At 32.3% G+C, this 15,682-nt stretch overlaps 1 protein-coding gene and 1 long non-coding RNA gene across 2 annotated transcripts in view; one reads left to right on the forward strand and one right to left on the reverse strand.

Annotated features, from left to right (window-relative positions):
• The first annotated feature begins 838 nt into the window (after positions 1-838).
• On the forward strand, positions 839-2,301 carry LOC149895836 (uncharacterized). The gene is made up of 3 exons (XR_016458448.1): positions 839-1,138; positions 1,470-1,714; positions 2,203-2,301. It is a non-coding gene; the product is annotated as an uncharacterized LOC149895836 (long non-coding RNA).
• A 2,252-nt stretch (positions 2,302-4,553) lies between these two features.
• Positions 4,554-15,682, reverse strand: part of LOC149895837 (uncharacterized) — a 113,985-nt gene continuing 102,856 nt past the window's right edge. Inside the window, exons 7-16 of the mRNA XM_090118689.1 lie at positions 14,630-14,744; positions 13,836-13,963; positions 13,069-13,184; positions 12,483-12,592; positions 11,433-11,569; positions 9,969-10,061; positions 9,279-9,395; positions 8,482-8,604; positions 8,012-8,110; positions 4,554-7,403 (exon numbers count right to left, since the gene is read on the reverse strand). Of these exons, the coding sequence (XP_089974815.1) occupies positions 7,306-7,403; positions 8,012-8,110; positions 8,482-8,604; positions 9,279-9,395; positions 9,969-10,061; positions 11,433-11,569; positions 12,483-12,592; positions 13,069-13,184; positions 13,836-13,963; positions 14,630-14,744 (1,136 nt within the window). The 3' untranslated portion in view covers positions 4,554-7,305. The remainder of the gene's footprint in view (positions 7,404-8,011; positions 8,111-8,481; positions 8,605-9,278; positions 9,396-9,968; positions 10,062-11,432; positions 11,570-12,482; positions 12,593-13,068; positions 13,185-13,835; positions 13,964-14,629; positions 14,745-15,682) is intronic.

Genomic DNA, 15,682 nt, shown 5'->3' on the forward strand with positions numbered 1-15,682 from the left:
ATCCACATAAAATTTCATAAAAATCGGTCTAGTCGTTTAGGAGGAACTCAATCACAAACAAGCGCACAGAAGAAATCTAAAGCATACAAATGTCAAAAATACCAAAAGTCCTGGGTTCGATTTCCGGTGGTGGTTAGTAAGAAAGTCGTTATATACCTACCACAATAGGCTGATCACCTACTAGGCTAAGGACAATAAAATTACATTACATCAATAAAAAAAAATAGATCTTACATTTTACATGCTCTAAATTCTAAAATTTAACAATAAGCTTTACAATTACATAAATTTGGTTCTTAGTATCAAAAGCAGTCTATGTGGTAAGTTTCAGTGACATTCATTAAAAAAATAAATAAATACCTATAACAACAAAAACATTTCCTAGACAGACAAAAAAACATAAAAAATGGTATGCCTATTACCTTGATTTTATTAGTCCATGCTATTACCTAGATATAATATACCTTTCTACTGGTGAATTTTCTAAGTGGATTAACCAAAATAACAAATGTTCATTTCTCTTTATTTGCCATAGACATTTAACGAACGAGACTGCGTCTTTCCAAACTATACAAGGCCAGTACGCAACAGTATGAAACTAATCACGTATAGTTTGGAAATAACTTTTTTATAAAGTTCTTCCAATCTATACAACAGCAGTACGCAAATACTCGCGTATACTTTGTAGTGAAGTAAGTAAGAATAGCGCTCCAAAACATACAGCGCCAGTACGCATGCGGACTAATCGTGTATGTTTCGGAGTAAGCGCGTCGTCTTTCCATTGCTCGCGTTTATATTATTGTATTGCTGTTTTGAAATCTATTATTAAAATGCATGTGTATCCTCGTAACGCCCAGATACCTATTAAAAGGCATGCAGCTCGATAGTGGTACCGGCCCAAGCTGTTATCCAACTTTATGACATAAACGCCCACGGTACCTTTTTAAAGGTATCTGACAGTATCTGATTTGAAAACGCCGTAACATTTTAAATTACGCGCCAAATCTAATTACTGTTTTTTATCCGGCTACTGGAAAGTATGTTTTTGTCTATGGTTAAGCAATAGTGCCAATAGAAAAATAAAATATATGTAATTTCCGGCGAAAAGTCTGGCCATCTTGACTGACTAGAGGACGTGGTAAGTTCAATCCATGATTATTGATGCAATCTTAGGTTTTTAACTGAGAGTATCTTACTCTGCTTGTTGACAAATAAGTAAATATTATAATTACATTTAGATTTACGCGAAAATAAAGAATATGCGTGTAAAATAACCTCGTAAAATCTGGATACCTTTTAGAAGGTATAAGAGTATTAACATATTATTGGATTTTAAAAGGTATAAGGGAATAAACCACTAATCAATTTGATTTGCCTTTGAAACTTATGATTTAGACCGTTTTCTCCTTCATAATATAAAGTAAATTATTTAGTCTGTTACAGAATATTTTAGTACCTATCCTTTTCAGGTAACCCAATGAGAGATGAGCAAATCGAAGAAGCTTTAGAAGTATTAAATCAGTCAGATATAGAAGAGTATGAACTATTTGGAGATGAGGATTACAACATATAAACCAAAACCAAGAAAGCTCTTCCAGTTCTGAAGAATCTGAAAATAATATTTTTTTATTAAAAACCAACTCTTATTTGCGAAATTATTTAAAATTTCTATAGAAATATATCAATTTACCTACTATCATTCTGATTTTAAAAGGTATATGGGTTGCTATTATATAGTGTTTTTGGGTCCAATTTAGAAACTTGCTAATTTTTGCTTCTGTCATCTGTTGGAAGTGGATTTCTTCTGATAGAAATCCTAAAACACGTGATAAACTAGCCTTTAAAAATAATAAGTACAGAAAATAATGATCATATTGTTCAAAAATTGATATTTTTTTCTCAGATTGTTAGTGTGAGATATCTTTTTGGTCATTAAAATTTTGGAAGACATGTATTAATCCAAATATTTATGTTCATTGTTTTTTGTAATATAAAATAAACCCTATATTGTCTACCGCTAATCAATAATTTAAAAAATACGAATTTTGCGAAATCGGGTTTTGTAATACATTAAAGCCCATATGCCTAAATAAAGAATAACGAATTTGGGGTTATTTAGTGTCTCAAAACCTTCCACTGACATACATTTACATGCAGAAAAAATCCCACGCTCATACGGAAATAATAAGGCACTTTTTTTAGATTTCATCACCTCCGGGTCCGCACCATGTGAACCTTTTAAAAGGTACTTGGGCTGCAAGCCAATGTTTGGTAAAAATAGCCTGGGCGTTACGAGGGTATGTAATGTTGCGTACTGATCGTATATTTTTTGTATCGAGGATGCTTGTGTCTTCGTTCCCGACTATACTGCACGACTTACAATTGACAATAGTGCTTAAATGTAAGAATCTAATAAGCGATGCGAATCGAATGCGAGGCGACGGAGCCCCGCGAAGCGGGGCTCCTATTTTTGTGTAATTAAAAATCACGAACCTAACCTAACCCATAGGTAACCCTAATTACTGTTACCTATTTATTTTTCTATAACTGTTACCTATTTATTTTTCTAAGCTTACCTAATAATATTTTTATTTCATATTTTACTGAATCAATCAAGAAGAATAGATATATATATAGCTGTACAAGTGTTTGATTGCCTATATATTTATTATTTCGCTTAAGCGTAAGTGGTGTAGTAGCTATATTTAGTTATACATATTTTGCGTACTGATCGTGTATAGTTTGGAACGAAGAAGCAAGCATCCGCGTTACAAAGTATACACGATCAGTACGCAAAATTCGTGTATATATTGTAATAACAAACTTAAAAACAGCATTACAAAGTATACACGAGCAGTTTCCTATGGTTGCGTTCTGGCTATGTATAGTTTGGAAATACGCAACGAGACTCAAAGTAAAATATGTAGGTAGTTGAATTTTGCAATATGTTTGGGTTCGATCCCCTAACACTTGGAAAGTCAGTAATAATCTTCATAAAATACATACACATACAAAAGCTGTAATCTGAAGAAATTTAAAATAATACAGTATCTTCTATTAAAATGACTGTCTGTACAAGCCGACCCAACGACGTCGTTGAGCCGACTCCTACATTAATAATTTATTACATTTTGTAAAGCCTTGCCTAAGCCATTTATTTTGGAAGAATAATTACAGTCGGAGAAAGTTTATTGTGATGGTAATATAAAATAAATACTGTATGAAAAAACTAAAAGCGCCTTCTATCGGAATATATAAAATTTGCAACCTTACGCAACATATAGGACCTTTCTATGGAAATGAAATTATCAAAAAAGTAACCTTAAGCCTATACCACTCTCTCACCTCGTAACTATCTCTACACATAAATAATAATGAATAGTTTAAAAAAACTAAAAAACACGCTTTTTATAGAAAACCGAACTAAAAAATAGAAAATTTTATCAAATTAGTGTATTGTCATCGGTTCTCAATAGATCTACAAAGTTTGAACGAAATCTGGCCGTTTAAAGTGGGTCAAAATCGCGCCCAAAGAAGTCGGTTACAAACATACAAACATACAGGTGAAGCTAATATAAAGCGTGTAAAAATTAACAAAGTTGATTCAGGGTCTAAATTTAACAATTACATTAATATGACAACGAAATGGGTTGCACGAGAGTTGCATTACATTTATTTACAGAAGTTGTCTTCGTTACTTTTAGTAGAAGATCCGAACCTAGGTCGACCTTCACCGGCGTGATAATAGAATGAGACCAATTTTGTAATAAATTTAATATATATTAAAAATGGGTTTGCTCGAAAAATCCCGGACAGGATATTTTTTATTAATTATTGTATTGTTACCACAGATTAGTAAATATTTGAATTTTGTTAATTATAACTTTCTTTAGATTATTACTAGCTTTCCGCGCGCGGCTTTGTCCGCTTTGTCTAAAACTTAATAAATTATATACTTACCTTCATCTTGAATTATTCTATCTATTAAAAAAATCGCATCAAAATTCGTTGTGTATTTTTTTCAAGATTCTAATTTTTTTTATACATAGCGATATAGGGACAGAGAAAGCGACTTTGTTTTATACTATGTAGTGATTCTGATCGACAGCGTTGTAGTTGGCATACTATGCTAAAGGGATCCTTCATAACAAGACATGTATTTTTTATTTTCTTTTCCATTTTACTAGCAATTAGAATTGAAATAAACCAAAATTGATCGATATGATTAAGATCTCTAATAATACAGCTACATTACTGCCGCCAAGATACGTCGTATAATATATACTAATTAAAAAGTGTATCAATGCTTATAACAGTGTTTTTCTGACTCTCTCACGGCCTTTAAGATTTTGACCATTATTAATTAAGTATTATTACTATTGTGTTAGATAGATTTATTAGTGTAGTGTACGCAATGGGTCAAATGCCAGGAAAAAATCAAAGATAATTTCCAAATGTGATTTTAGTATACATTTTATTGAGAAAATACTAAATATATTTTGGAACAGTCACGGGGCGGGTCGCTAGTTGGAAAATAAATAAAACACACCAAATGATTTTCAAATATATTTCAGTAATCAAAATATAATGATAGGCTTACATTAATAGTTACAAATCGTATCTCATGGCGATCGTAAGAAATACTCAAAAAATGACAAAAAAAAAACAACCGACTTTAGCCCAAAAAAACTCGTTTACAGCCGAAACCCAAAAATATTTACAAGCGAAACAACATTCCCAATACAGTAATACAGTTTTTACATACAATTCAGTGCATTTATTCACATTGTGGGTTCGCTTATTTTTTATTTTTCTCGATAATAAATAAAACAAAGGCACTGGCAACCCAATCACACGAGCTGTCAGCTGTCATCTGTCACCTGTCAATGTCAAACTTGACGTGAGCTGTCAAACGCTTGTGTAATTGCGTTGCCACACTTAAATACTACAGTGTATTACTTATATTGTGCATCAACATCTTAATTATAAATTTAAATTAAAAAACAATCTTTTGCGTTTTACATAGAATACGTTTTTTTATTCCATCGTTATTCGTTATATTCTCAATTCGACATAACTACATATTATTATCTCCATAATGTCCTGTACTTTAAAAAATGTGTTACGATTATAAAATTATATATATGAATTAATTACTCAGCTATTTATTTACAATAGTCATCTCGGCTACGTTTTTAAATATACTTTTAGAAATATTTTAGGCAAGCATCGATAATTCTTAAACTATTAAACGTAATACAGATAACAAATAAAAAGTTAGAAAACTCATGAGGAACTTCTCTTCTAGTATGTACATTTTTTTATTCTTAAAGTATTTCATATCACAAATAAAATTCCAAACTATTATATGAGCAATTATATTAAATACTACTATTGGTCAGGATTTATGTTAGCAAGTAGTAAGCTTTGATAAATGAGAAATAATCTTAATTTTTTTTATCGTAATAATATGTATGATTATCTGTAGCCCGCCGTTAATTAAAAAAATAAGCTGTCAAAAATAAAAATACGAATCGAATGTTTTTGTAATAAAAAATCATTCAAAAAATGCCTCACTTGAATTTAGGGCTGCCAATTATGTATAAAATATTATATTGAATTTTAAATTAGTATAATATTCTATTTTATTTAAATGCAAATAATTATTTAAACAAATTATTTGATCGCTTATAAAATAAGTGTAAATTATTGGCAGCCCTATTACAAAAAATAAAAATAAAAACAAAACTTCAGTATTATTTGTATCAATACAATTGAGTCAAAAAGAAATACTGAATGTACAATATTTAATAAACACTATCAAAAACAGTTCACTGGTTTAAAGAGGTTAAAAACAAGACAATAATTACGAAGAATTACATTTTAAGATGTACAAAATGGTTGTTCCCTCGTTTTTATTTAGAAAAAATTATATAAATTCGGTACATTTCGCAAATTCCATATTTTCCTACATTTTTACATTAACTGGTATATTTCGAATGAATGAATGAATAAATTTGTGCATTTACTGGATTATTTATATTTATATATTTTTACAGAGTCGAATTTGCAAAATATACCAAAAATAATCGAGAAATAAGGGCAGAGCTGTCTATATTTTAATCTATCTAAACTTAGTTTTAGCATACACTTAAAAGCGTTTTATATCTATAATATATTTGTCCCTAGTTTATAAAAATGTTTTTATTTCGTTAATTATTGAGCGTATCTTTAAAATGAACAGAAGCTGGGTTTTGTGACAACCCTAATAAAAAAAAAATACAAAAAAAATTCGTCTTAGACAAAACTAAAAAGGACATTTTAATACGAAAAAGTGGCAAATATAATTGCGTTGAATTTTCGTTTTTTTTTTCAAATATCGCAAAGCCAGATAATTTTATAAAAAGTCATATTTTACTATATTTACATTCGTCCGTCCGTACTAATTTAATATATATATATATAGGAAACATTGTCCATACATACAAAATTTAAATACACAGGCGTTTTGAACGCGGCGTTTTTTGTCAATAGATAAAAAATATTTTTTGTCGTTTGAATAAAAAATAAAACAATACACAATGTATTAAATAATACAATAAATTTAGAGGTATCAGAGAATATTATAATAAGATACTGAATTAAATTGATAAATCTAAACTTAAAAACTTTATTTAAAGTATTTTTATTTCAAAAATTACCATATTATTTAGTAAAATAATACATAAAATAAAAAATGTTACTAGCTGCCCGTGAAAATAAACGCCGCGTTTCAACCGCTCGTTTTAAGAACGCCCAAATTAAAATCAAACCCAAAAAATTATTTTACAGATAATAAATAACGTAAAAACTAGCTGCCATTACAAAGCTGGCAACATTAGAAAATTATTCCTGCCAAAATTTTTTATCACAATAAAGCAACACTAATTTTAAATGCGCTATTTTATATATAATTAGGTTAGGTTTAGCTGTGTATATGGTTATTTTATGCAAATTATATTTATTAAAAAAATAATGAAAATTAACATACTGGGGTTGGTAGCGCAAATTTTATTTTTATTTTTTAAAAAAATTAACCAGACCGACATTTTTATATTTGTTGTAATTTTTTTAATCTTCGAACAAAATCACTCTTTTTGAAATAGTACACAATCTTCAAACTGCACAAAAAAAACAATATTCCACAATAATTTTCTTCCATAAAAACCTACCATAATTCAGACAACAAATTCCAAATTAATTGTAATAATTAAAACAACCAACACACAGCCAAACCCCCGCACTGATCTACACGTCACAAGAGTATCATCTGACGCAGGCCAGCACTAGTGACGTCAGCAAGATGGCCGCCGGCGCCATCTTGTGAGCGACGCTGTTGTACTTGCTGCTTTGTTCGCATGTGCCTGGAAAATGTAATAATGTATTAAAAACTTGATTTTATGGAATATTTTGAGGATATAGCAAAGACATTCTGAAAAAGTATTATTAGATTGACATGGAGAAAATCTATACTAAAAGAGTTTGTTTGTTTGAACGCGCTAATCTCAGGAACTACTAGACCGATTTGAAAAATTATTTCGGTGTTAGATAGCCCATTTATTGAGGAAGGCTATACAGGGTGTAATCGTTAAGTGTGCACAGGCGATTATTCCGTAACTATTGCAGAAATCAAAAAACTTTAAGCTGATATCGAAAGCCCTTTACCTAATGAGTAAAATGACAGTAATAACTTTTAAAAAATAAAACGGGAATTATCCGAAAAAGTTACATTAAAGTTTAAACACTCCCATACATTGAATGTTCCATACATTTTGTGTTCAAAGCAAATGTTCAAAGTGACGTCCTCGTTTTAGAAAACCATTGTCTTCCAGCTTACCGAGTGGAAAATATCTACACACAATAAATATGATCCAAACAATAAAAATACTTTACTTGCTTGCCATATGAATGAATGAACAAACTAAATTTTTGTAAAATTCTATAGAATTATAATACTCAAAAACGGCTATACCATTAGAGGTGAGATTGTACGCTGCGTCTGGAGTTTTCGCAGTTCGGGAACATGATCCGCCCACTGCACTTAGATATACTGTTTCACCACCGCCGCTTGCTGAAATATTATTATTTATTTATTTATTTATTAAAGCTAATTAACATAAAAAATACACAACAATTAATATAGTCCGAAAAAACTAATAAAATAAATATTATATATGTTACAGTCAAAACCCTTAACCAGTCAATAACCTTATTGACCGGTAAAATTAGTCAATAAGGTTATTAACTAAGTACGATGACTGGGTACGTTGGTCAAAACCTATATTGACTGAATGTGTGCTCTTTAAATTAGTCAATAAGATTATTGACTGAGGGCGTCGGTCAAAATCCTTATTGACTGGTATATTTAAATCTTACCAAAGAAGTTTCACTTCTGACACTTGTGCTCGGTACATACACTCTTTTTTTTACAAAATATCTTACCATTAGCAGCTTTCGTAGTATACACGAAGCAAAAAGTCCGCGGGTGCGTAGACGAGCGTGCTACGGGGGCTGCTACGACGTAGCCGCGGGTACCGTCTTGCCAACTGCCGTAGCATGTGTATACTGGAGGAAATTAAAATATTTAAGTACATATTTAAACTATTAATAGTACTGAACTAACTATTTAAATTGTTCGTTTGTCGTAGCATTTGTTTAGAGGGAGGAGAGGGGAGGGCAACATAAACATGATAAAAACAAGACATTCTCAAAGATAAAAAGTTTGTTGCGTCGTGCTACAGGGTCGCTACGACGTAGCAGTGGCACTGTATTGCCAGGTACCGTAGCATGTTAAATGTATATACTTTAATTAATTAATTCCATAAATCAATATAATATGAAGATGAAAAAGAAATAGTTATATCCGCTACAACGTAGCTACGAGAACTTCGTCTTGCCAGGTGCCGTAGCGTGTGTATACTGCAGAATTTAGAAATACGATGAATATGTGATATATTCAAGTTAATACAAATCTTAATAATTATAATTATATGAACTCAAAAATTTGGTGGTAGTAATCATTGATACGTTTTTCCCATATATGTGTGTCTAAGTACAAAACTTTGTAGGTGCAAGCTACGGATCTCCGTAGCAATCTTGCTACGCCGTAGCTACGTAAACTTTGTAAAAACAGTTAAAGGCAATTTACAGCCGTAGTATACCGGGGAGAAACTACGTTAAACATAAGTATAAAACTGCTACATTTTCCACCCTTTTTGTCAACTAGTCACTCAACTCACCTGTACTCATACATGCTGACTTAAATTCGATGGTGTTTTGCGACGCGCTACAACCGATACTCGCGCTATCGTAGTCACCAGATACACACTCTGTGTGACCGTCCTCGTCTGGGTTGCCTGGAATGAGTGTGAGTTAGTTAGGAATAGTGTGTGTGAGTGAGTTGGGAATGAGTGTGAGTGATAATAATAATTTGAGTGAGTGAAAATGAAAAATGAATAATTTTTATTTAAGCAAAAACAAAATAAAATTAAAATGGGTTGCCCGGAATAAGTGTTAGTTGGGAATAAGTGTGTTTGTGCGAAAATGGAAAATGAAAAGTATTTTTTCCAGCAAAAACACAATACAATTAGAATTTAATAATAGTGAAAGAATAAACAACACAAGTAATAGATAATAAACTATTTTTGTTCTAGTGGATTATCTCAAACATAATGGATATTGGGAAACGTAAGAAAGAAGTGACCACTAATATCTTAGCAGTTCGTAGTTCTATTATCATTGCTATGTATTTTTGTAAAAACGTATGTAATTTTCCATTAAAAATACATTCATTCATTCAATCGCACAAATTCTCTATTAATTTATCAGTATTTTTATTCCATAAAGTGTGTATTACATGTGGTATTTTTTTTAATAAAATAAACTTTTAATTTCCTTCATTCATTTCATTCACTTCATTCATTCATTACCTGTCTGTTGTCTGCGCAGACGCCTGTCAGCCAGCGAGTCTATGATCGAGTATCGCCCGATAAGAGGACACCGCATTGGAGTCAATTGCGTGGCTGAAAACATATAAATACAAATGAATATATTTGTTTCATATAATTTATAACGTTTTGAGCATTAAAATTCAAGTTGAGATTATACTGTGTAAAGCGCTTATACCAAAAAACAATAGTGTACGTATTTTGCGGAAACCAATTTAAGTTTCGTGAGGGAGCATGTATGTATAGGTATGTGTAAGTGTTTAAAAACGAATGTAGTCTTTTCTTCTTTACTTCTATACGAGTGTTTGTATTTGAGCGAGTGACTGAATGACTGAGTGATTGAATGAAAGAGTTACAGAATTACTGAGTGATTGAATGACTAAATAAATAATTAATGAACGAGTGAGTGGCTGAAATGTTTAAACATTTTGTGACGATCTAAAAGTTCTTTTATAAGAAGTCTAAGTGACATATCACACTAGCGGATTGCGAGCGGTTTCAAAGCGGAGCGGGTGCGCAACGAATACGTTGCGGTTGCGCAGCGAATTCGTTGCGGACGCGTGGCAGATGCGCAACGTTTACGTCGCAGTCATGTACACTCATTAACAAAATGGAATCCGTGCTGGTTGTTACTTATAACTTGTGATAGTATAATAATTATGAGATCATTATTTTTTACGAGTTTCATAACATGTTAATGTTTAGGGTATTGTTTTATCTATTAAATCTTGGTCGAAATGCAATCAGATAACTTAATTGCTCATTAAGAAAGTTCATTAGTGAAATAAATGTTAAAGCTCCTTAACTAAAACAGGGCTATCTTATTATTAGATAAATAGCAGTGAATAGAAAATTTTATCAAGCAACCAGCAACTCACTATCACTTTGCTCATAATTAGGTTCACAAAATCTCTTTATAACATACGTTGCTATGGGAGAGATTATACTGGTCAGTCGTTACATACTTTTGGAATGTATGGTACATTCTAAAAGTCCTAGTAATTCAATTTTATAGCACCTTTTTTTAACAACTCCAGTTGTTATTACATCTTTAGTTAACTGTTAAGTAAGTGCATTTCCACAGTACGGTTAAAAAATTGAGTGCTACAGAAACGATGGAAATATTGAATGGAAGTTAGGCAAGGCGGAAGGGCTGGCTTTTGTGCGAGAGTATACAAAATGACGCGTCCGCAACGAATTCGCTGCGCAACCGCGGCGTGTTCGTTGCGCGCCCGCAACGTATTCGTTGCGCACCCGCTCCGCTTTGAAACCGCTCGCAATCCGCTAGTGTGATATGTCACTTATTGAATAAATAAATGTTCGAGTTTGAGTTTGTTTGAAGGCATGACTGAGTGACTTAGCCACTGAATGAATGACTTAGTGATTGAATGATTGTATGACTAAGTGAATGATGTGTATGTGTGTGTCTGTATGTATGTCACTCACACACGAGCGTGACGCCGTCCCCGGGCGCGTGGTCGGCGCATGCGTCCTGCGGCGCGTCCCACAGCGTAGTGCCGTGTTGCAGCTCGAGTATATTGCCTTCACGGCGGTGGAACTTGAGGCACACGTGACCAGACTCGCTAGAAACGGGAAAAGAGGGTTAATTTAAAGAAGAAAAAGACGGGTTGCACTCCGGGAGTGCCGGTAGAAGTGAAAACTTGATTATTAACGTTGAGCATGTTTGATATTTTGGAATGGTATCCGTCTTACGCTTTTTTGATCAGGTCATGTGTCCTGACGCGAGTTTAAAATTTTATACCCATTACAGAAAAAGTGCTCAACGCCGCTAAATAAGTTTTCACTTCAAAAATCGTGAAAATCCGAAAAAGAACGGCTGAACGGAGAAAATCATGAAAATCTGTACATCTGTTTTTACGAGGAAAATTGGACGATTCAAATAAACTAAAAATTGTGAAAATACGTTCAGCGGTTCGTAAGATACAAGTGTTGTAACGAAACGGAAATGCAAGTTTATATATTGCCAATAAACTAAAAATCGTGAAAATCTGTTCAGCCGTTCGTAGTTACAAGTAGTTACACGACTTTTTCATAATATATTATGTAAAGATTGATAAAAGATTTTTTCCCATATCAACATAAAACAATATTTTTATTTTATATGGGATTCAGATGGGATTATCATCATTATTATTATCAATTCTTTGAAATAAATGTCTCTAAACCTAATACATAATACGACAGTTTACAATCTCGCGAGATAGGTAAACATCTAACAATTTTTGAAGTGAAACTTCTTTATCGGGGTTGGAAAAAAATTTTGTGTAACATTTTTTCGTTACGCACCATCTTTTTCTTATCCCTACCACGCGTGATTCGACGTATTTCTGTAAAGTTGCATATAGTAAATTATTTTTGGAAAAATAAGGATCATAAAGAAGTTTCACTTCTTACGTGTGTACACTAGTACATGCACATATTTTTTTTTAATATATTTATGTTAAATGGAATGATGGTGTTGATGATGTCACTTACCACCCCCTAGTGACGTGTGCAACTAATGTAATGTGTTTCTTGTCTTTCTGTTCGAGTATCGAGTGACAAACGAGTCGCTTTTCTTCGTAGGAACCGTCTGTGTTCATTATCTGTAATATTATATTATTATGTTAAATATTTGAGTCAATAATTAAGGAGATTACTATAATAAACTACAATTTATTATTTTAGAAATACACAAATTTAACCAACTAGAATTTAACACAAATAGATTGATTTTTCTTTTAATTATTCCAAATTAGTTTATTCCTCAATAACATATAAATATTGTGGATATAAAGATGAAGGTATTATGTATTGTCTAGAGGCCGCCATATTGAATTTCAAATGACGTAATCATTAAAATTATATTAAAGAAATAGTCCTAAGGACACAATTTTGAAACAAGAACGTTTTAGATATTCTATTTCGAATTTATAATCTTTGAGCAATAATCAGGCGCCATATTGAATTTACAATGACGTCACAACCTATAACCCACTTCACTTATTAACACAACTACTTGTAATTTATCAAAACACATCCCACAGTTTCGACGCTACACCCAAACAATAAACATACATACCTTCAAAGTAGCATTTTTAATGGTAAAATGATATTGGTGCGTGTGATCAAGGCTGAACCATTTGTGATGCTCCACAATCCAGCTGGGGAAGTGACAGCGGTTGTGTTCATCGTCACCTGGAAGATATAAAATATGTATATGTATAAAAAACAATTTTGTGGAAACATATTTAGATATGTGAATATGCCTTTTTTGGGAAAACTTTGTACAGAGTCAAAAAATTTGCAAGTAATTTGTATTGATATGTGTAAGTTTCTGAAGAATTATGTACTAAAAGAGTTTTAAAAAGTTGTAATTCATTAGTTTTAGCATGTTTTAGTAATAAACTAATTCAAAATTAAATGGTGATTGTTACATAGTTTATTTTTTATAGACTTTTTAGTAACAATTTATTTATAACTATAGTCATTGAAATTGATATTTTTGATTTTATGGCATTCAAATGCTTTATAATGCGGGTCACGCGTGGCTGAGTTGGTCAGGCATCCGCCCCGGAATGGCGCGAAAGGATGCGGGTTCGAGTCCCGCTGAGCGATCGAATTTTTTCTAGTCTTTATAAATTTATAACTATAGTCATAACACATTTTTCAATAATAGATATATTATTATTTCATTTCCATTTTAATCATTATTACTAAGTACATTTTGTTATTGGCCTATAAGCCTTCCTCGATTAATGGGCTATCATCACGCTAAGACCAACAGGAGTGGAGCCACGCGGGTAAAACCGCGGGGCACAGCTAGTCTAACTTATAACTAATACTTACTAGTAGTAAGTTTCATAGTCCTACTGCCATCAGTAGGCGAAGAGAGGCCATTACAAGTTGCGTCACCCGACTGAGCTATTATGTAGGACATGCTTTTGTCACTGTGTTGCCCTTTGTATATGAAACACCTGGAATTAGTTGATAAATATATTAATAAAATTAGAAATATACGAATGAAGGAATTAATTAAAATCAGAATATGAAACAGCTGTAATTAATATATCACTACATAGCATAAAACAAAGTCGCTTTCTCTGTCCCTATGTCCGTTTGTATGCTTAAATCTTTAAAACTACGCAACGGATTTTGATGCGGTTTTTTTTAATAGGTTTTAGATAGAGCGGGCGAAGCTGCGGGCGGTAAGCTAGTATATGTATGTAAAAGAATTAAAAAAGACAATAAATATAGGAATTATCAAGTTAAATAAGTACATGTATGAATAAATGAATGAAAGAACGAACGCATGAATTGTTTCATTAAAATTTTTAATTCTAAATTTTGTTTAAATTTAGAATGAACAACAATAAAAAAATATGAATGATCTCAATGTTCATAATATAAATGAATAAATAAATGAAAACACTACAAATATTAACGAATGAAAGAACGAGTGAATGAATTCATAATGAATGAATGACTATATTAATAATACAAAATTTTTCCGAATTTGACCATCCCAGGAACTAGAGGAGCGATTTAAAAAAATTCTTCCAATATTAAATATATACGTGATCCCTGAGTGCTATAGGCTATATATGTACCACAAGCGAAGCCAGGGGTGATAGCTAGCTTACCTATATGTATCTTCATCGGAAGCTATGGAATTCCTCCTCTGGACTTGTGAAATTTGGCCCACGAGGTATCGAGTGGAACCTTCCTTCCATGTAGCCAAGCAGACTAGTTCTTCCACTGAAAATAAAAAAAGACGTGTGTCACTCGGAGACTGCCGCGGTAAAGCTATTGCATGCTATGCCTTCAAGCCACACCTCCGCGCCCGTCCCCGTGGGGAGCGTGAGGTTTTTTCGTTACGGAATTTCTCGATTCGGTCCCCGCGCTCAAGGCCCACGATAGAAGCTATGCAATAGCTTAAAATATTTATTTAAAAAAATGAGGGTAGATGAAAAACAACAAGTAGTTCATCATCACTATCAGCCCATATACGTTCCCACTGCTGGGACACGGGCCTCGTATGAGGGTATAGGCCATAATCCACCACGCTGGCCAAGTGTGGGTTGGCAGATGAATTTAATAATTATTGGATTTTATGGGACTTATGTACTGTAAGTACCTATATAAATATTTTATTTGTAGTATAATTATAACTGAATTTACTTGGAAATAATTATGTATTTTCAAATTATTTTACTTGGACTCTGAATTTGTGATAAATAATTTTCAAACTAGCCACGCTGCAGATGACAGCATACATACAGACAGCATGTATGCAGTCATCTGGTTGAATCTGCTATTTGATTGAATGACTAATATGTTCATTGAATGAATGAATGAATATGTTTATTGCCACAACAAGTTTTTAAAGTGAAACTTTTATTACATCGTCTCAAACTTTTTGGTCTGTGTAGCGCATGTCGCGTGACGGTCGAACCGTACGATAATTATCGTACAAATACGATAATTTTGTGCCTAAGTTTCACTTTTACCGTGGTTTCATAAAACCACACAACATTTTTATTTTTTTATTGAGGGATTTTCGTCCTAAAGGACGATGATAATCCCATCGTACCTTGTACAAATATTTTACACTTAACAAACGATATTAAATATATTTTAAATTTAAAGTTGAAAAGCATTCTAGCTGCATCAGAGTGTGGTGCAGCTAGAATGCT

The sequence above is a fragment of the Colias eurytheme genome, chromosome 30, assembly GCF_061535395.1.
Source record: "Colias eurytheme isolate Ceu_HAF_F1 chromosome 30, ilColEury1 Martin Lab GWU primary, whole genome shotgun sequence".
Classification (NCBI taxonomy): domain Eukaryota; kingdom Metazoa; phylum Arthropoda; class Insecta; order Lepidoptera; family Pieridae; genus Colias; species Colias eurytheme.